This window comes from Medicago sativa, chromosome 2 (assembly GCF_051527215.1).
Source record: "Medicago sativa cultivar Bolivia chromosome 2, Bolivia_mono, whole genome shotgun sequence".
NCBI classification, from domain to species: Eukaryota; Viridiplantae; Streptophyta; class Magnoliopsida; order Fabales; family Fabaceae; genus Medicago; species Medicago sativa.
Genome location: NC_140750.1, coordinates 75056937 through 75079209, shown reverse-complemented (window position 1 = coordinate 75079209; position 22273 = coordinate 75056937). Strand labels below are relative to the sequence as shown.

The 22273-nt window shown below is 31.4% G+C and overlaps 1 protein-coding gene and 2 pseudogenes across 2 annotated transcripts; all 3 read right to left on the bottom strand.

The window, feature by feature from the left end:
* Nucleotides 1–1421: 1421 nt before the first annotated feature.
* LOC146950719 (agamous-like MADS-box protein AGL62 pseudogene) lies at nt 1422–2105 on the bottom strand (annotated as a pseudogene).
* A 1371-nt stretch (nt 2106–3476) lies between these two features.
* Nucleotides 3477–10742, bottom strand: LOC146950718 (protein NRT1/ PTR FAMILY 2.5-like; annotated as a pseudogene). The gene is made up of 4 exons (XR_015027680.1): nt 10628–10742; nt 9936–10153; nt 5180–5729; nt 3477–4335 (listed from the first exon to the last, which is right to left on the bottom strand). The product of XR_015027680.1 is annotated as a protein NRT1/ PTR FAMILY 2.5-like (transcript).
* Nucleotides 10743–13101: 2359 nt separating this feature from the next.
* On the bottom strand, nt 13102–14094 carry LOC146950717 (uncharacterized). The gene is made up of 2 exons (XM_085748662.1): nt 13691–14094; nt 13102–13591 (listed from the first exon to the last, which is right to left on the bottom strand). Exons 1-2 carry the CDS (start codon nt 14092–14094, stop codon nt 13102–13104), a joined length of 894 nt encoding a protein of 297 aa, XP_085604788.1.
* Nucleotides 14095–22273: the final 8179 nt, after the last annotated feature.

The window sequence follows — 22273 nt, the reverse complement described above, 5'->3', positions numbered from 1 at the left end:
AATCCTTTGCATTGTTTAAGTTGTTGTTTTGATATCTTTATGCAATTGCCTATGCATTTTTCTAATTCAACGGATCAGCACTCATCAAATCAAGTAGCTATAGTCAATTACAATTCTTTGATAAATATATACATGCATACCTACTTATTCAATAATTGTTTTTCTCTTTGGGGTAGCCATAGCCACCCCTTAGTAATGAAAGCATCCGCCATGCTCCTACTAGCATGATACCCTATTTCTTACATTTCATTATATTTGATTATCTTCTTATTAACATAATGTACGGTAATTGTAGTATGTTAATATGTTAATAACAAATTAACTATGAGTTGTTAGAGAATATTAAAGAATTAGATTGATAATCAAAAAAATATGTTAATAACAAATTAACTGAGTTGTTAAGGAATATTAATGAAACTAGGTTGATAATCACAAAAATGTGCAGATATGTACTTGAAGGAAATGTGATAACATGAAGCAAGATTGGGGATAAGGTATATATACCTCGACTATCATTGACACCATTACATATAAGAATTTCCTTTAAGTTTCAAAGTAGACAATTTCCTATAACTATATGTTTTGCAATGATTATTAACAAAAGTCAAAGACAATCACTTAAACATGTTGACATATATCTTCCACAACCAATTTTCTCGCATGATCAACTTTACGTAGCAATATCAAGGTCTGAAAATTTTGCTAATTGATGAAGATGGTTTTTGCATTGATAGTACTTCGAATGTAGTGTTTAAACATGTTGATGAAGATGGTTTTTGCATTGCATTTGTTTAATACATTTACAATGTATATGACCCGTGCGGCAGCACGGGTGAAAAGTCTAGTTTAGTATATGTTTAAACTTTTAAATTCATTTAAATAGTCGGACATAGCCAACGAATACTTTCTCTAGGCTTAATTATAGACAAAAGTAGATAAAAAAAGATGGATGTTTTTCGTTCAAATTTTAGATCAAATATGTCAAAAAATTTGACCTATTTTTGCTTATAATTAAGACGGAGAGATAACACATTATAAAAGTGTTATATATCACACCAATTGTTAATGTGGTAGATAGATTTGATTGTGGGCCTGAAATCAGCATGTAAATTCAATGGATAAAGTTCCAACAGTAAACCATTCATTGTGTTCGATTTTAAATTACTGATTACTAATTATTTTGCCGCCTTATACTGATAATAATTCTAGATTAAAGGAAAAACCAAACATTGGTTGTTATTCTTGATTAAATTAGATCAAAATTATCATTACGCAGGGTAAGTATCAAATTAACAAAAAAAAAAAAAAGTAGACAAAAACAAGTATATAAGAGGGACCAACAAAGTAAATTAGCCACAAACTTAAAGATAAATTTTTATTTATTCCTTAGCACCTGACAATATATTCTACAGAACATATTATTACACCATATTATTGAAGCCATGGTGAGGCATCATCGATCCATCAAACAAATGAGGCTGCAATTGCAACATAGGGTTTTGAAAAATTTGTGGTGGAAACATTTGAGTTTGTTGAGGATTTGGCTGATTATGGAGATAAATGTTCGAGGATGAAGCATTGCCAACAAAAAATGGAAGAGTTCGGGTAGCAGCATGCTGAATTACAAGTTTCTTAAGCTCCTCCAAAGCCTTCTTGAATAATTCAAGCTGATCCCTATTCATCCCATCAACTGGACAAGCCCACCAAAACTTAGCCTCCGTTTCATTGCTCAAATTGCTCAGCTCATCACCAATCTTCTTCTCGGCATCCAGCGTGTTGTTGATTTGAGTTAGTTGAGCATTGAGTTCACGCACGTTGGCATTGCGGTGAGCCTCAATGAATTGCATGGTGTCGTTTTGGGGTGGGACGAGAGAAAGATAGTGGTTTATGACCGTATCAAGATTGGGATGACCAAAGGAAAATACCTTTCCACTAGGTGAGAATACAACGAGAGCAGCATCTGCACCACAAAGGGTGCAAAGCTCACTGGCTTTCTTGAAGAGCCCGCTACGACGCTTTGAGAAAGTCACTTGCAGGTGGCTCTCGTTGCTCATCTTTTTCATCTCGATCTTTTGGCGACCTCGGCATTTCTTTGCGCTCGACATGGCTGAAGCACAAACAAAGAGAACAAAGAAAAGCAAAGGGTATGTGTGTGTGTTTGTGATTTTAGAGGAAGAAATGGCACATTGAAGTTGGATGTGAAGGGGTCATTTTATAGCCAATTTTTGTGTCTACATATTTTCACTCTCTTTTTGTGATTTGGCTTAGAAAACCAACGGGTGGCTATCTTTTTCGAACGTCTCAATTGATAACTTACTGGATTGAGAGATTCTCATCAAATCTGATTTTGCAGTCTTATATGGCAAGAAATTCAATGTAAAAAAAAATGGCGCTCTTTTGCCAATTTGTATATCTTACCTTATTCGGCACACACCGGTTGATAAGCTGTAGCGGGATATTTTCAGGAATTTGCAATAACTAATTTTGATGCTGTTTTGAAGAAATTCTCATTTAGCCTTTTTCCCTTGCTTGCAGGAGTTATAAGGTATAATATGTTAAACAGTACAATTATTTTTTGGGCTTTTTTCACCAAATCAATCCTGCTGTTGCTAATCACTAACCATAGGCTTGGGACTTTTCCATTTTTTCAAAATTTATTCAATATTCTGTAATTCTGAATTTTAGATATTATATGTTATTTTTGGAATGGCATGGTGATGCACTTTATTTGCAGGTCATGTAGATTGGATGTTGAAACTCACCAACATGAGTGCACCTTTCTCATGTTGCAGGATATAACATGCAACAACACTTGCTTTCTCAATGATAAAATTGTTGTGGTGATTGGAAATTTGTATATTAGCCTTCCTAAGCTTTGTTGTACGAACAGTTTGGATCGTCCAAAACTTGTTGGTGTCTGCCACGTACCGAGACTCATGATTACTATTAATTCATTCATTTCCTTAAATTTCTTTCGGTAGTGTCATGTCTGATATCCATGTATGTGTCATTGCTTCACAATACCAAGAGATATTAGTTTCTTTTTTAATGGAAAAGTATATATAGACAAAAACACCTGAAAGGTTACATGACCTATTGGTTTGTTATATATGCGTGTATGTTTAGAGCCATATTAAATAAATATATGAAGATGGATGTGAACAAAATAGATATGCAGAACAATGGCTAAAGCTTAAAGAAACAGATCTCGTTACTTTTGGCTGACTAATTCCTTAGAAAATGCCTATAGTCTCCTTGTTTTTCACTAAGTTCCGCATGCATTCATCTTTAAAGCATGTTCTAACAAACGTCATTAGGTAATAAATCGATAAGAAAAAGTTGTCGAGTCAGTGAAATATTGTTAAATTTTACATGTAAAAAGCTATTGTCACCTGAAATTATTCCACAAATATGACTGATACTAGTGCTGCTGTAGATGCAATATATGTCATGAATAATATTTTCATAGTAAAATGTAGGAGAGAAGAACTTATCATCATTATTACTTATTCCAACCATAAAAGCGATAACATTTATCGTATCAAATCCTCTTAAACATTTTCATACTTATAAGAAATAGAACATAGCAAGTAATACACAAAGTTGATACCTCCAAACACTACTAACATCCAATACACGTTATCTACCTTCCCATGATTTATGTCATCAGGTAACCAATCAGTACTCCTACGAACTTGGTCGATTAAAGCAGCGCTCAAGTAAAAAGAAATCCCTATAATCATTGAAATCATTGCAGTTGATGTGCTCCTAAGTGATTGTGGAAATTGTTGATAATAGAATGTAACTTGTCCAGGAAAATGAAAAGCTTCTCCAATACCAACCAACACTAATTGTGGAAACAACCATAACACAGACATTGAAACGTCATGCACATGTGCTAATTTGAGTCTCTCTGATTCAACAAGAGCAGACACAACCATGCCAAGAACAGTCAACACATGTCCTACTCCTATTCGTTGGAGCGGCATAGGCGATTTTCCGGTTATCTTATGCCAACCTGGCAATAGCACTCTGTCAAGAAATGTGAGGAAAATGGATGTTGATATTAAGACTATAACAAGAACAGAACCAGCTGGGATTTTGAAATGGGGTCCTAATGAACGGTCCATGACTAAAGCTTGAAGTACTGTCATACTACTTTGGATTGCTATTGGAGTTGCTAAGAATATACTTGAACTCCATAATGGTAGGATTCCAAATATTTTTATGAAATCTTCCACTTGTTGAACTGTGCATAGCTTCCATGATGATTTCTTAATTGAGCCATCTGATGTTAGGTCTGCATCAGTTATCAGAGCTGCACGGTTGAAGAACCTGCATTTGCATATAGATTAGCATAATGTTTATGCAGACTGAGAAAGATTCGTCTATGCAGACAACTATCTTTACTTTGACTTATCATTTACTCGGTTACCTAACATCTTCGACTAACAACTTAGATTATTTTAACGCATAAACAACCTACTTAGAATATTTTAACGAATAAACAACCAAAATTTGGCAGCCTGATACACTAAAGCTCCCACATATACAGAGTCCGAGAAAGGGTCCTACCATTTCTGCTAAAATAAGTAAATAAATAAAAAATAAAAAAAAAACTAATGCACCTTTACATGATTTGGGTCCACTAGCCTTTCTTAACAATGGACAATCGTGGCTATTACTAATAGTTGCTCACTCCACTATTCTATCTTAACTGCTACAACTAAAGAAAAAATTATGAGCACTATTAAATTTTGCCCACTACCACTACTATATAACACGTGATACTGATGATACGCTCTTGTGCTAATTTTAGCCTCGATTTAAAAAGCAATCATCACTGTAATGATTTCTACACCACCTCCACCAAGACTATAACAAAATGTGTCCACTGTTAGATAACAGCTCACTCACCTCATGCAATGTTCGTATGCTAACAAACATTGCAGCACTCCACTATCTGTGAGTAAAATCTACGACATTTTTGAAACATAAATGAAGGAAAATCATCATGATTTTAGACGTAATCAATCATGATTTTCAAGTGTTCAAATTTACGTATAAATAGAATACTTGAAAGCTTTAGAGATCAATCATGACGTAATCTATCTATTTGAACTTTATGATTTGAGAATTTAGACGTAATCAGTCATGATTTTCAAATTATGTTTAGTACCTTAATCTTTTTCCTAGTGTTGCCGGAGGCAGCATTTCAACCATACATCATCACCATTAGTAGTATAGTAATCCTCAACTCTAGATGACAGCTTGCACTTCCACTTACGAACAGATGCAACAAAAATGCGTCCCAAATCCAAAACTGCGCTTCCTTGAATCTTTTCAGCTCGATAAAATCGATAGCCCGACAAAAAAACAACCACACCAACAAAAGTAGCCACAGCACATATACCAAATCCTAAAGACCAACCAAAATTATCCTCAATGTAAATAACTCCAGTTAATGCAACTCCAGAAGCAACATAGAATGTGAAAAAGAACCAGTTGAAAAATGTTCCTTGATGTTCTGGTTTGTCAAACTGATTTGCTCCTAATGATGCTGCTGTGAAACGTGAACCACCAAAACCAATTGATATTAGGACTATGCTTATGTATAGAACTGTGTATTGGATTCCTGTTGGTGGTTTGCATGTGATGGATGAACCATTGTTGCATGGATGAGGCTTTAATGAATTGATTGTTGCTGTTAAAGTTAAAAGAATTGTGCCCTGCAAATTCAAATGTGAAAATTTAAATGAGTTATTATTCAGTACAAAAAAATGTATGTTTGATTACACTTTTTGAGGCGACAAAATTAATTATAAATGTATAGAATAAATTTTGACATGTTTGTATCTTCTCGAGTAGAATTGATTTTAAATTAAACTTAGAATTTAATCTTTAAATTGTTTTCAACTCACGTTTACATAATGTATCAAATAATATACCACTTTACATTTAACTTTATAGAATCAATCATTTAAAATTAAGTCAACTAAAGAATCGATATGAATGTCATGTAAGTACAACTCAGGTGATAAAAAGTAACAAAAACATTTGATATATTAAGAAGTTGAATCAAACTTGTAATTCTGCACTTCTCAAAGGTTAGATTGTATGAATTTCACTGCTAAACATTTTAAAATAGAAGGAAAAAAAATTGATATGAATATATTATGGATTTAATTTTCATACTATTTTGTGTTTGTATATTATAATAAAATAATACATTCAAAATACTTTTTAGGATAATTGTATAGGACCCGTGCATAGCACTAAATAGGGAACCGCAAGAGCAAATGGTCACTTTAGTTTCTAACTTTGCACCTCGTTGTCATAAAGGTCCCTGACTCAATATTAAATACAAAGAAGTCTCTGACTCTGCACTTCCATTATCACTTTAGTCCCTGACGTTAAATAATTCTGTTAAGTGATGATGTGACATATGTTTTACGATGACATGGCATATGATGTGTCACATGGACTAAAATGAAAGTAGAAAATAGTCACTTTGGTCCTGAACCAAAAATCAATATCGCTAAATTGAATTTCAAATCCCTAAATGTCATCTAATTCTCTCTTTTGTTCAAAATCAATCTTCCATTAAACACCAACTTACTGTTAGGTCCCTGACTGTACATACTTACTATCAGTTAGGTCCCTAACAGTAAACATGTACTCTCACTAAGGTCCCTAGCAAGTTGTTAGTTTAACAGAATGCTACCTACTGGCAGCAAACTTGAGTTGTTAGTTTAACATGTACTCTCACTTAACAGATCTAACAGATCAGCAATGATAAATATTGGTTTACTTGTAATTCATCTTAACAGATCGAGTTTTATGTTAAACTAACAACTTGCCAGGGACCATAGTGAGAGTATATGTTAATTGTTAGGGACCTAATTGATAGTTAGTATTCACAGTCAGGGACGTAACAATAAGTTTGTGTTTAATGGAAGATTGATTTTGAACAAAATAGAGAATTAGATGACATTTAGGGATTTGCGATTTACGAATTTAGGGATTTGAGATTTAATTTGGGGATTTTGATTTTTTGTTCATGGAGCAAAGTGATCATTTTCTACTTTCACTTTAGTTCCTGTGACACCTCATATGTCATGTCATCGTAAAACATGTGTCACATCATCACTTAACAGAATTATTTAACGTCAGGGAATAAAGTGAAAGCAGAAGTGCAGAGTCGGAGGCCTTTTTTTTTTATTAATCCTGAGTCAGGGACCTTTGTGACATCAAGGTGCAAAGTCAGGGACTAAAGTGACTGGTTGCTCTTGTATAAAACATCGTTTTGATTTAAGTAGTTTTTAAACAAATTTCTATTCTCATTTCTAAAAATAATTAAAAAAACTATAATAAAAAATATTCTAAAAAAATTTGTTACAAATGTTTATGATAGATTGACATTTTGAAATCACATGTTAGGTTTTATTTTCTTATTACATTTATGTTTGTTTTATATTTTTATTTGGGTCAATGTCAATGCGTATTTGTTTTAGTATCTCCTAATTTCAATCCGATCTTGATGGAAATTACTCTCTTCATTTCAAAATGAATTTTGTTTCAGATTTTTACACATATATTATGAAATGCAGCGATTAAAAAAAAAGAATTATCCTTTGTTGTCTTTTTTTTACAAGCTGCTTTGTTGTATTTTCTAGTATCATAAATGTGAAGTAGAAGTAATATTTTAAAAATTAAAAGAAAATAATTATTTTACCAAACTATTCTTTGTTGTATTTTCTAATATCATAAATGTAAAGTAGAACTAATAGAAATTAAGGTTGGATTCTTCGAATGATTTGTAATTTGATGGAGTTGTATTAATTAACGTTTTACTTTTCATAATGTGCCATTATCGACCCTGAGAAAGGAGATACAAAATCATGGTTAATAATTGGAAAATACTTGGGTGACATAATGTCACCGTGACATTAAATCTGGGCCACACAAAGGTGTTGTGTTGTGTGGCCCATATGTGTTGTATGTGTTGTGTGACCCAGATGTTGTGTGGCAATGTATGTTGTGTGGCCCAGACATAATGTCACGGTGACATTATGTCACCCAAGTGCTTCCCATTAATAATTGATGTTTGTCGATTTAGTACTACAATTATTTGATCATGATTGAATTTTCGTCCCTGAGCTTACTAATCCTCCCATTTCGTCCCTGTAAAAGTTAATCACTTGAAATTTCGTCCCTCGCCCCTTTTAATCACTGCCACGTCAGCAAATTACCAAAATGGCATGGGAAATGACGAAAATACCCCTGGCTTATTTTTTTTTGTTTTTTTTCCTTCAAAATTTTTTTCCCAGCTTTTTCCCGAATTTTTTTTTACGATTTTTTCTCCGAAAAATTTCAGTTTTTTCAGTTTTAATTTTAACATTTTTTTTCCGAAATTTTTTATGATTTTTAATTATTTTTTCAGATTTTTTAATTAAAAAAAGAATTTTCACAAAAAAAATTTTCCCAGCTTTTTCCCGAATTTTTTTTTACTATTTTTTCTCCGAAAAATTTCAGTTTTTTCAGTTTTAATTTTAACATTTTTTTTCCGAAATTTTTTATGATTTTTAATTATTTTTTTAATTTAAAAAAATAATTTTCAAAATTTTGAAATATTTTTTAAGGAAAAAAAATAAGTCAGCGGTATTTTCGTCATTTTCCATGCCATTTTGGTAATTTGCTGACGTGGCAGTGATTAAAAGGGGCGAGGGACGAAATTTCAAGTGATTAACTTTTACAGGGACGAAATGGGAGGATTAGTAAGCTCAGGGACGAAAATTCAAATGACCTATAATTACAGGGACGAAAAGCATATTTTACCCTTCTTTTAATCATTGCATTTCTTAATATGTGTGTAAACATCTAAAACGACACTCATTTTAAAACAGAGGGAGTACATTTTCTCGTTTGTTGAAACTTAAATGAGTTGAGTGCTAAAAGCATAAACATATTTTTAATACATTTTCTCGTTTATTGAAACTTAAATGAGTTTCATGAAATTAAATGTAAAGTCTTATACTCCCTCCATTTCAAAATGAATGTCGCTTTAGACAAAATAATTTGTTTCAAAATGAATGTTTCCAATACAACTTTAATTTTTTTCTTCCAACTTTATCCTCTCCAACTTTTCTCTCACACAATTTTCAATGCAACTTTAAGTTTGTCTTTTTCTTATAAAGTAAGGGTAGTTTAGTAAAAGTGTTATGTCTAATGATTATTTCATTACATTCCTTAATCTGTGTGCAATTTGCTAAAGCGACACTCATTTTGAAACGGATGAAGTATTTTTTTGGTGTACAAATGTGTAAGTCTTATACTCCCTCCGTCCCTTAATGTAACCCCCCCTTTGTTTTTTTTCACATTTCTTAACAAAAGTTGTCAGAGTAATTAATGTGTCTATTTTGTGTATTAATATTACCAAATTGTTTTTTGTTTGTATGTGTAATAAATTTGATTATTCATATTTCAAGACAAATTAGTAGTATTAATTAGGGGTATGTTTAGGAAAAAAGTTATAAATGCATATAGTAATTTGAAAATGAGTTTACATTTAGGGACAAAAATAAAATTAAATAGGTGTTTAGATATAGGGACGGAGGGAGTATAATTTCAAATCAATATAAAAGTGTGTGTGATCAGGAAGAATATACTGTTAAATTTTTATTTTTATTTTATAATGGATATATTGTTAGTATTTGTTTTCAAAGTACTTGATAAATTTGATTAAAATTTCTCATTTATTCAGCAAAGGCTTCCCAAAAAAAACCCAAAGGAAACACTTCATCTGAAAATCTAGCAAATCTAACAAATAAATAGACTAAGCAGAAAACAAAAGAAAATGCTTGCATAATTTTTTTTGGTGAATGGAAAATGCTTGCATATATATGGATATAGAGATATAGATTGATGTAGTTTACCAGCAAAGCAACACAAGAAGTTGTAAAGGCAACAGAGAAAGAGCCAAAGAAAGAATCAGCAAGGATTGCAGCAAGGATTGGTAATAGATTGGAGCTTCCAACAACAACGTTTACAATCTGAGCAGCATTGATGCTCTTTATATTGAATTCTTTTATAAGATATACAATCAAATTTCCCCCAATTCCTGCACTTGCCAGTGACAACCCCGCTACCATGCCTATAAATAATCAATATCATAAAAAAATATTTATATAATATGATCATGCTTTTAACATATATACCAAGTGGAAGAACTCAAGTGGTTAATTATGAACACAAATAAATCTCATAAATAAACAAATGATTGTTTGTTTCTTAACTTCATCTCATATGGTCAAAGATTGCAAGAAAATTTGATACGTTGCGACGTGCATTTAGTGTATATGAGTTTCGACGATACCCTTTTAAAACAAACAAATATAGACTAATTGTTCATGAAAATGTGAGTATGAAGCTTAACTGAAAGAATCATTATCAATCGTGTTTTATGTACCTTTCAATCAAATTTCAGATTATTATGATCTCCTTCACGTAAAAATCAGATCAAAGTTAAAACGAAAAAAAAAAAAAAAAAAAACTTTTGATGTGTAAAAGTGAGTGCATAATGTTGATCAGTTGATGAGAGTTAAAAGATCAAAGGAAGAAGAGATACCAATGAAGAAAGGGAAACTTATCCAACCACCACGTTTGCTCTCATGTGCTTCTTTTGAGGATGCTTCTAGCTTACCATCCATTGTTGCACTTCACCTCACTTCTTGTCTTGTGCTGTTTTACAATCAAATTGGTGTTCTTTTTATAGAAAAAAAGTTTATTTCTACTTTCTAGTTAATTATTATGTTTTTTCCCTTGAGCCTTTGTCCAAAAAAACGTGGAGAATCAATAAACTTTTGTTGTTGGAAAGAATATATAATTTGTCAATTCAAAACTACAGACGTGACCAAAGTGCGGTTGGTTGGATGAGGTTGTTTGGGAACAATTGGTCTTTTAATTTGAAATACGATCTTAGAAATGTTACAATTATAAGAGAAGTGTTAGCAATACACTTTATAACACATTTTTCAAAGGACTTGTTTTTATTGATTAAAATTTGAAAAATGTTATTTCTCTAGAAAAATAGCATCAAGAATTTTTCAAGACACAGTTGGCAAGTTTTAATTGCATGATTTATTTGTTCACTACCTATTTTTCAGCCACACCTCCTTGAATTGTGGCAAATAATGCATTGTGATTGACCGCTCTTTATTCTTGAAAAATTTTTGATGTTATTTTTCTAAAGATATAACATTGCTCTTAAAATTTATGTGTTCCATCATATTATATGGTTCACACATAGATTTGGTGAGGCTCATAAATTTTAATCAATAAAAGAGAATATGTATTAAAAAAAATGTATTATTAGCCTTACTTTTATGTAATAATGATCGTACCTAATTTAACGAAAAAAATTGTAATTTAATAGTCTCAAATTTTAAATTATAACTTTTGGGCTTAAGCAAACTATGTTACTAATTCATTGATTTTCATGAGATTTGTGTATTTAGTCATTATATCATCTTAAAAGAGCACATGAATTTTAATTGTAGGATAATTTATATTTGCATAAATAGTCATTTTCGTTTCTGGACGTATAACGAGTAATTACAATAGTCTCTCAACGTAGTGAAATTACATAGTAGTCTATGATTGTGTATTTTATTAATCAAAATAGTATTCAATTTTTTAGAATAGTCTCTGATTATGCACTCTTTTAATCAAAATAGTCTTGTCAAAGATTTATTTTGACGCATAACCAGGGACTGCTTTGTAATAAATAAATGACTAATATGTTTTTGAAAGTTATTAGTATTATACTATATTTTTTTTAAAGAAATTTGTATTGTACTATATGTTAACAAAGTTAAATAATTTTGAAAAACTCTTTCAATACAAACTTCTATAAATTTATACTTGCATTAATTTCTCTTTCAATATAGACTCGAAATTAATACTTACAACTAGAGTTGCTAAATACACCCTCCGATCACTATTACAAGCAAAAATTTATATTTTGCATTCATTCAATTAAAGATGTATATAGTCTTTATTATAGATTATATACGTCATTTAATGAATGAATCTAAAAATCAAATTTTTGCTTATATTAGTGACCGGAGGATGTAGTAGAATGAATTATCCCGAGAATATCTCAAATTTGAATCCAGCCAAAGTGAAATGTGGAAGTCAAAGTGAATGGTGGAAGTCAAAGAAAAGGTTATTGAGTGGAATAGAGGTCACGATGGACTCATGAGAATGCCATTCACTTTATATAGCATTTTTCGTACAATTATTTCTATTTCAATATAAATTGTCGTGCTACCGGCTAGAAATCCAAATTTCATCCGGTTTCTCAAAGTATGTGGCAAAACTATATTAATCTTGGAAAGTTGATGCTCGAAATTATGATTTCTTCATCCCTTTCAAATATCAGCCGCCTTCTTTTTTTTAGGTAAACTTGATAAGTGCAAAGCCCTTATCTAATATTATAATAATAAGAAAATAAAAAGAAATACAAAGGAAGAGTTGAGGGGATTAGACAAAGGGGGCTTCTATGGTGAAGTTACTTTTGTGACTTTTTTGGAAAAGTCGCTTATGTGGCTTAATGGGAGAGTGCCACGTGGATGTCTTTTTTAAATCGGTTATTTGGAAAAACGATTTTAAAAAGCTTTTGTTTTAAGAAAAAAGATATTTTTAATTTCTTTTTTATTTTTGTTTTCATTTTTATCCTTTAGGATTTTGTTCCTGGCTCTGATACCAGATTTGGAGTGGGGCTTTCAGCGGAATTTTCTCGAGCTTCTTTTAGAAGTTTCTCGATATTATCTAAACCTTGAAAAGGTTGTAGAAGTATTTTTGCTCTTTTTCTTTGGAATTCTATTTTTTGGATAGAATTATTGACGGAATTTTCTTCAATTTCATTTTCTAGATCTTCAATTAGATCTATATGTGTTCTCATTAAAGATTGAGCTTTATACATTATTTGTTTGAATGTTATTAAATCATAATACCATTCTATATCACTAACTAAGTGTTGTAACCTAGTTTTAAATAACCTTAGTTCTTCTTTTAATGTTAAACCAGGCATTTTAACTTTTATAGCTTTTGATTAATTTTATTAACCTGTATTGATAAGGTTTTTATAGAATCTTGTAGTCTTTTCAGCTCACTTTCTTCTTTAATTTTGAAATCCTTTCTAGGTGGTTCGAATGAGGATGAAGCATCATCTTCAAATATAGTTCGAGAACTTAATGATTTGCTAAAATCTTTTTGATCTTTGTTTGGTGATGTTATTCGAAGACTTTGGCTTCTAAACAACGGTTTTTCTGTTTCTTCAAACATATTCTTTTCTGCTTCTATCAAAGAAAAACTATTTCTTGTGATATTTTTAAATATTGGTGTTTCCAAAGTAATTAATGGTGTAAATAATTCATCAATATGAATTGTATCTTTTCCTATGAATTCTATGCTATGATGTGAATTACTCAAAGCATAATTAATTCTGTAGTAAATTGTAAAAGGATGATTACCTTCTTTCATAAATGTTGAGTCTTCTAATTTATAATGAAAAACTATAGATTTATTTAGATCTATATCTTTCAGGGATAATCCTATTTGTAAATTTATATCAAATTTTATCTTTCCATATTTTAGATTACATTTTCCTTTTGCAATTACAGCTTGTTTCTTATTTCTAATTCTAGAATCTTCTAGAGCTATTTTTAAAGGTGAATCAATACCTTTCATGAAGGTACTTTTGATTAGAATTTGAATGGTTGAAATATGAATATAACCAATCTTTCTTCTTTCATTTTCAGAAAATTTTTCAAGTCTTCTATCGATTTGTTGTTTATCTATAGTTGATATAACTATTTTCCCATTAGTTGTTTCAATTGGAATTGCTTCCTCTCCTACCATTATTCCAAATTTTAGAATATTTTTTCTTGATAAAAATTCTTTAAGTTTACTAAACTTTCTTTTAAAATTTTCTTCAGCAGTTAAAGATAAATCTGCTTCTTCAATTTTATTATCTATTATGCTATCAGCATAATAACTAGATGTTCCTTCAAAATATGAAACTTCAGACATATTTTATAATAATTCGTAATAAATTCATACCTGATTTTTTCTTCAGAAATATGGGTTGGTTTTGCTTCAGCAATCTGATTTTCTTCAGCAGTTTTTTCTGCTTTTGTTGAGTTTATCCCAACTCAGGGCGAATTCCTCCAGAGTATTACCTCAAGAATTCTCAGCTATAGTGTTTTACCACTATAGGACCACTAGTTCTTAAAACTAAGAGGCAAGCTCATATCAAACTGATATAACTTATATTGCTTCAATTCATGGTGTCTACAAATGAGCTTCGAGGCCCTTATTTATAGGATGAGAGACTTACAAGTTGGCCTTCATAGTTGGCACAACGTCTCTTTCCTTTACAGCACACAGAAACGAAATGAAATGACAGAAAGAAGAAAACGACAAAGAAAATTATATTACATAATTGCCTTAGAGATAAGGCTTATCTCTAAATGGGTCCCATGCCCACTAATTTTCTACATTTTCTTCGTTGTTTGGTGAAACGTCACTGTCATACAACGATTCTTTGTCTGCCACGTTATTTATGTCTTTTGCACACCACTTGCACTGGTGTCCTTTGTATTTTTGAAAGTGTCGGCAGCACTCCTGTTGGATTGGGTCGGGTAGACGGCCCAAGTCTGCTTCAAGCCCACTAAAGTTTTCTTCAAACTTTAGAATTTGCTGAAGGTGTTCTTCTCTTGCTTGTTTTCTTGAGTCACTGTAAACTAGAAAACTTTCTTTTGCAGTAATTACCCTGAAGTTAGGTAATTTTGATCCAAATCTAATGAGAGTATCATAAAATTTTTCCATTTGATGCAGAAAACATTCTGGTCTTGGATCTACATCTCTTCCATCATTTGTTGGATATGAATGATTTGAAATACCAATCTTGATTAAGTGTCTGGCTTTAATAACTTCATCGTCTTCAAACCATGGATAAGTTGAAGTAAAAGATAAAAAGAACTCTTTACCTTTTGCAAAGTTATTGTTGAATTTATAAGCGATATCGCCTATATCTTTTGGAAGAAACTCTAATTCATGGATCTTCTTTCCTGTGTTTTCTTGAAGATACATTGTTTTAATCATTCCACAATCATAGAATGATCTTACCAATTCTTTGCCTATGCCTGGAACTGTTACAGCTTTGACTTCTATCCCATTGTTGCTAGGATAAAAACATTCTGCTTTTAATTCTTCTGAATAGTTGGTTAGCCATCTCCAGTTTTTGTAGTAGTCTCCAATGGTGACTTCTTTGACGAACTGTCTTTCTCCATAGATAATTTTATCTACAGATATCTTCTTTTTTGTCTCCATTTTTGATGGTTGGACTATGTTATTGGCTGTTGTAACTTCTTTGTAAACAGCGTTGTAGGCTGCTTTTGCTTTCTCAAGAGTTTCATAACCCTCGTATCTGACATTTTTGCCTTGTGTGTGAAGTTTTGTGGTTTCCCAGTTTTGGTAGATTCCTTTCATGGGTCCATCAAAAACTACATAAGCCATTTTCTTGCCTCCAAGTTGACTATCAATTTTTTGGCTTATTTGCTGATTAATGGATTCTTCTTCTTTTCCATTTTTTCTTTCATCTTCTTCGACTTTGTCAGCCCAAGATGTCTTTGGTAATTCTGCCAGGACAGTTGTTGGGTTTGTTGAGGATTCTTTTGTTGGATTCCATCCATTTGGTTCTATTGATTCAATTGGGATTTTTGACTCTTTTGGAGCTGAGTATTTTACATAGTAGTTGAATTTTCCAGAATCTTGACCTAGCAGATCCCAGTTTTCACTATTTTTAGATTCTGAAACTATTGATGTTTCTTTTTTACAAAGTTTTTCAAGGTTTTGAATTGTTAATATCATCTCCCCCTCTTCAGAAAGAAGAGTTTCCAGACGATTTTTTGCAGAGGCAATTTGCTCCTGTTTTTGTCTGAGAGAATTCTGTAGCGTCTTTATAGCTGCTTCCATTCTCTTGTCAATGCATCTGCAAAGCAATTCTTTTCAGATTTTATATATTCAATATATGGGTGAAACGGTTGGAGTTTCATCTGCCATCTTACAAGTCTTCCATATTTGTAATTGACACGAAGGTCATATTTCCAAAATCCGGTTACATATTTGGAATCTGTTCTTAAAAAATATGGTTGGAATTAATTCCATTTGCCATTTTGTTAAAACTTTAACACAACTTAATGTTTCTAATTCATGAATTGGATACCTTGTTTCGGTATCTGTAAATGATCCTGAAACATATTTACAAAGTAGAAGATCTTCATCTTTTATCTTATTTTTAATATTTTCATAAGAATAATCAATCTTAGTATCTTTTGATACTAATTTTTCTGATAAATCAGATAGTTTGTCCAATTTCTCTTTCGAGCTACTAGACTTAGCGTACTGGGTTGCTCCGTTATCTTTCATTCCTTGTTGATGGGTTACATCACCAACATAGTTTCCCGAATCATCAAGATTCAGTATCGCTTTACCATTAGGTAGAGCTCTCATACAACCTGCCCAGGTTGTTTTATCAGCATCAATCTCAACAATTAAAAAATCATTTTCTGTTGGATTGTATAAGCTGGGTAAAACTTTAATTTTTCTTTTAATAGTTTTTACAGTTAGAGTATCTTGTTCAGTCCATGACCATGGAACCTTTTCAGATATCTTTTTCTGTAAAATCTTTCTTTCAGTTGCCAAATTTTTGAAAAATCCTTCATTGGCAATATAATTCAAACATCCTAAAAATCTTTGAATTTGTTTTCGATCTTTTAATTCATCAGGGAAAGCTTGAATCTTTTCCTGAACATGTGGAGATAAATCGAGAGTGCCATTTTCTTTAAAAATAAGGCCTAAATACTCGATTTCTTTTTTGGCTAATTGTGATTTCTTTTTTGAAATAACAATTCCCTTTTCTGAAATTCTGTTTAAAACAATTTCTACATCTTTAAGATGTTGTTCTTTAGTTCCTTTTGTAAAAACTAAAATATCATCAATATATGCCAAACATATATGTTCTAATCCTCTAAGAGCATTATCCATAAATCTTTGGTATATAGATGGTGCTTGTTTTAGTCCAAATGGAAGGACATTCCATTGGTAATGACCTTGTGGACATGAAAAAGCTGTTAAAGGCTTAGTTCCTTCTGAAAGTCTAATTTGATAGTATCCTGATTTTGCATCAAAAGATGAAAACCAATCACATCCTTTTATTTTTTGCAAAATATAATCCTTTCGTGGTAATTTATAAGAATCTCCGATTGTAGCATCATTGAGTTTCTTATAATTTATCACCATTCTAGCTTTTCCTCTTTTTATTTCATTGTGATTTGTCACATAAAAAGCGGGTGCTGAATGTGGACTTGCAGATGGAGTAATTAACTTCTTTTCTTGAAGTTCTTTTATATCTTTTTGAAATTCTAATTTATCTTGTATCGAATAAGGCATTTTATATCTTACATTAATCTCCTTATTGGGATCTCGTAATTTAATTGTAACAAGTTCATGATTTGTATTTTTCAGATTATCCAAAGGATCTTCTGAACATACAGTATCAAGTTTTTGTTCTATTTCTTCAAGATTTAAAAAGAATTTTCCTTCCTCCCAAATACTCTTTAGGTTTATAAGATTTTCAGAAATTAATTGAATAATCTCATTTCTAGTTATAATTTTTGTAGTTATAACTTTTGTCTTTTCCTTGGGGTTTGCTAAATTTTTCCAAAGTAAAGAAATAGTTTTTACATTTTGCACAAATGGTGCATATAACTTTAAAAAGTTATTTCCAATGATTAGATCTAATCCTGAATCATGGAGATAGATAGTTGGTATGAAGAACTCATGACCTTCTATAGTAATTGAGATGTTTCTCAAAACAAACCATATTTGATGTTTTGACTTATCTGCAACAATTATTTCTTTGGGTTTTTGTAGCTCTTCCCATTTTCTTGATATATTTCGTTTTCCAAAACATAACGTTGCGCCTGTATCTAAATAGGCTAAAATTTCCTTCTTGCGAAGTTTTATTTTGATAAAGGTAGCACTAGGGTTTCCTTTACTCAAAATTTTGGTTTTGCTCATCTTCGGAATCTGTACAAAGTTCATAGAAACTTTGTTGCTCCCAATCAGAATCTGAATCTGATTCTACTGGTTCATAACCTATTCTATAGATCATGTTTAAAACTTGTTTCTTTTCTTTAGAAACTTTCTTTGGACATTCATTAGCATAATGTCCTGTTTCATGGCATAGCCAACATGTGCATGATTTTTTTACCTTTAGGACAGGTTTTATTTTTTCTAGGGTACTCCCTTTTTCTTCTATAGAATCTTTTCTTCCTATGTTTCTTTTTATCATAGGAAAATCTTTTAAATTTCTTTCTTCTAGGATATTTTCTTTTTCTCCTATTTTTGTTACAACCATATTCTCCAATTCTTCCTTGGATTCTGTCACAGCACAATCCTATTCGTGCATCTCGTTTTGATTGTTTCTTTAGGCACTGTTCTTGTATCCAATTTCTAAGGATAGAAATTCTAGCTCCTAAAGTATTTTTAACCGTTCCTGAGGATACTGCACTGTTAAATTCAGTTTGAATTATTTGGGACATTGACATAGGTAATTTTTGGTAGAATAATTCGACAACCTTTTGGTTTTCTCTAGTGTCCTTATTAAGATCATAATATAATTGTGAAAATTCACAAATATAATTTTCTATGTAACAAGGATTACATATGGATAAATTCATTATTCTCCATAATTTTTCAGTGTTAAAGGCGGTATTTGAATCTACCGTATCTTGCCATCCTTTGAATTCATTTAAAAGCCATTCAAAGATTTTATTGATCATTCCCATATTGTTTTCTGCAGTTTGTTCTTCTTCAGGTTTTTCAGCCAGAAATTTATATGCATTACCTTCTGTTCTACACAAAAGATAATTAAAAATTTGTTTTGGGCTTAGACCTTTTAAATCACTATCTAACTGTATTTGGATAGTATTTTTATTATACCAATTTCTTATGGCTTGAACAAGATTGTCAACACAATCAATATTTAAAATTCCACTTCCATCATTTACACTATGTTTGGGAATATAATTCATAGGAATTCTTTGGTATTTAGCTTGGGAAAATTCTCTATGGAACTCTGTATTCCAATTATAAGAGGGTCCTCTTTTTGTTCCTGAGCTTTCGCCCATTTCTAATTGTTCTATTTTAACGAAATTTCCATCGTCTTTTGAATCATCATCAGAACTAAAGTCGTAGACAAAATCTTCTAGATCTTTAGGTTCAGGTTCTTCTTTAATGGAATCTTTTTCACTTATGTCTAAAGTAGCCATAAGTTGATCTAATTTTTCGAGTTGATACTCTATGTTTTCTTCTATACTCATCTTTTATAGTTAGCAAATAAGGTTTTTTCTTTGATTTCGATTTTTTCCTTATTCTTCCCCCCTTCTTGAAAAGAAAGACGTTGTTTACAACAATTTTTTATTAGATAATTAATCATATCAGTGATATTGTTTAACTGAGGATTAAAAGAATGATATATATGAGGATATTTATGGTTCTCATTTTTATTGTAACACGGAAAATCTTTTTCCATATTTACCCAAGTTTCATGGGGTCTTTCTAATCCTTGCTCATAATCTTTCGTAAACAAATTATTTTGTTTATAAATTTGAGGTAAGGTTTCAAGAAAAGAAATTTGTCTTTCAAATCTCTCATTTAATTTCTTGGTTTTGTCAAGCAAAGCTTTAACTCTGGTTGTGAGTGTATTATTTTCTTCACTCATCTAGCTAATTCTTTAAGTTTATTCCTTAAATCTTGAGCTAATCCTTTATATTCATTATATAAAAAATGATCTTCATTTTCATGGCTTTCATATAAATATTTGTCTAAAAAATATTCAGCCGTTGTATCACACCATCTAATTTGTGCTTTAACTAGTGTAATATCTTGATAGTTTGGACATAAAATAAAGGGTTGTAAAATACACTTCCCTGTTGGTCCTTTAATAAATTCCATATTTTATTTAGACTTTTAAAGCCAGTTTTTGAACAAACTGATTTAAAAGATTTGACTTTATTGGAAAAGTCATTTGGGTGACTGCACCGTAGAATTTCCTTTAGACAAGACAAAACTCAACCAAAAGCAAAAGGAAAGAAAAAAGAAAAGAATAAACAAGCTAAAACAATAGTTTGGTAAAACAAACTATCTTTAAAGATACAATCCTAATCCTAATAAGAGGACAATTAGAACACCAATCCATATCATGAAATGAAAGGTTATGATCATCTTCAAATGCTAGCTAGACCAAGGCCACTTTGAAGATCATAGGCTAACCATAAATTCTGCACGATAAGCAATGTCATCAAAAGTTCATGCTCAGCTTGCCTCATAAGAACACTTTTATCATGGCCATGCTTCCTATGTGACAAGCCTGAAATCCTAGTAACTTTTGTCCGGGCTCAAAAATTAATATGAAATTCTACATAGTTCTCACCTTTGGACGAGAAAACCCCCCTTACAATCTTGAATCCATACCTAATACCTTGAACTCATTTAACTCAGTCTTAAATCCATAAAACTATTGATCTTTCTTCTAGTGAAGACACATTTTAATACAATCCAACATACATGTATACACGAAAGTGTACTCTATTTAATTGAACACACACGATTTGCCTTTATATTGTGGTCTATGGTTAACCATGTTTGTCCTCAATGCATAACAGTCCTTGTATTCGTCTACGTCCTTAATTGTGGGATATTTAAGAAATTGGTATACCGACATTAATGGTGTCATGAAGACCATGACGACGCACGGGTATGAAATGAAAAAATGTCGGCTTAATTGCATGTTTGGTCCCTTATGTTTATTTTAGTTTTCAAGTTGGTCCCTTACGTTTTGAAAGTTTCAAGTTGGTCCCTTACGTTTTAAAAGTTTCAAGTTGGTCCAAAACGTTGTTCATGTTGGAATAAGTTAGTCCCTTATGTTTATTTTAGTTTTCAAGCTGGTCCCTTATGTTTATTTTAGTTTTCAAGTTGGTCCCTTATATTTTGGACTGACTTGAAAACTAAAATAAACATAAGGGACTAACTTGAAACTTTCAAAACGTAAGGGACCAACTTGAAAACTTTTAAAACGTAAGGGACCAACTTGAAACTTTCAAAACGTAAGGGACCAACTTGAAAACTAAAATAAACATAAGGGACCAAACATGCAATTAAGCCAAAAATGTTAAAATAGTTGGATCGAATAGACAAAAAAAAATGTGCATTAAGTAACACACTCGCAGATAATGTTAGAATTAATTAATTAAATTTAATATTTTTGGGTAATAATTAACTATCATAGGTCTATTTTTCGAGATTTTATACAATTTTGTGTCGGATTTAGGTTCCGGCTGATCCAAATTCCCGCAAAGTGGTGTAGTGGCTCATCCAAAAAAAATTAAATAATTCAATTACAGGTCTATTTTGCGAGACTTTAAACAATTTTTTAATAGTTATAGTTTTCTACGGTTTCAAAAGTGGCATACGTGGATTTTGTGATGCTTATACTTGGCATGTTAGCGGAGGCTTATAGACCTTCGAATTTGCATGAGTTTTAAATCTCTTGCATATTTTCCTGTCAACTGAAAACTCTCTCAGTTAACAGTTGCACTGTACACAAAAAGTTTCATAATTTATAGTAGTTATTAAATACTCCGTCATTTCAACTTCATACTTAATGCTTATTACAACAGTTATTTGTGTTTATGTATTATAATTAATTTTAGTGGCTCATCCAAACTTCTTTTTTTGGCTCCGCCACCAATCTCTCCAATGTAAGACTTTCACTTTTTTCCATTCACACTACACTAATTCTAAGCCACAAGACTTGGCGTATAATCTTCCAACTTCCAATATTCCTACCAATGTTCCAACAGTTATTCCCTTCTGCATTTTTTTATTCATCACCAATAGTATACATTTTCCATCATTTATGTTGTTATTTTCCTATTTGCATGCACTCTGTGAATCACTATGCAATGCAATAGTATATTATTGTCAAAACATTGTCATATTTTTTTTAAGAAGTTAAATTAGACCACCTAAATTAGCATCGAAGGGAATCTAACTTAAGACTTTGAGGAGGAGCACACTCTCAAGTCTCAAGCCAACCACCAGACTAACCCAAGTGGGTTCAAAACATGGTCATATTATATGG

Bases quoted from the DNA above. Each gene is read 5' to 3' on its own strand.
- LOC146950717 (XM_085748662.1), bottom strand. From the start codon at position 14,094: ATGTCTGAAGTTTCATATTTTGAAGGAACATCTAGTTATTATGCTGAT. The intron at 13,592-13,690 runs ACAAGCTGTAAT...AGATATAGATCT, and splicing joins TCTAGAATTAGAAATAAGAA to AAATAAATCTATAGTTTTTC.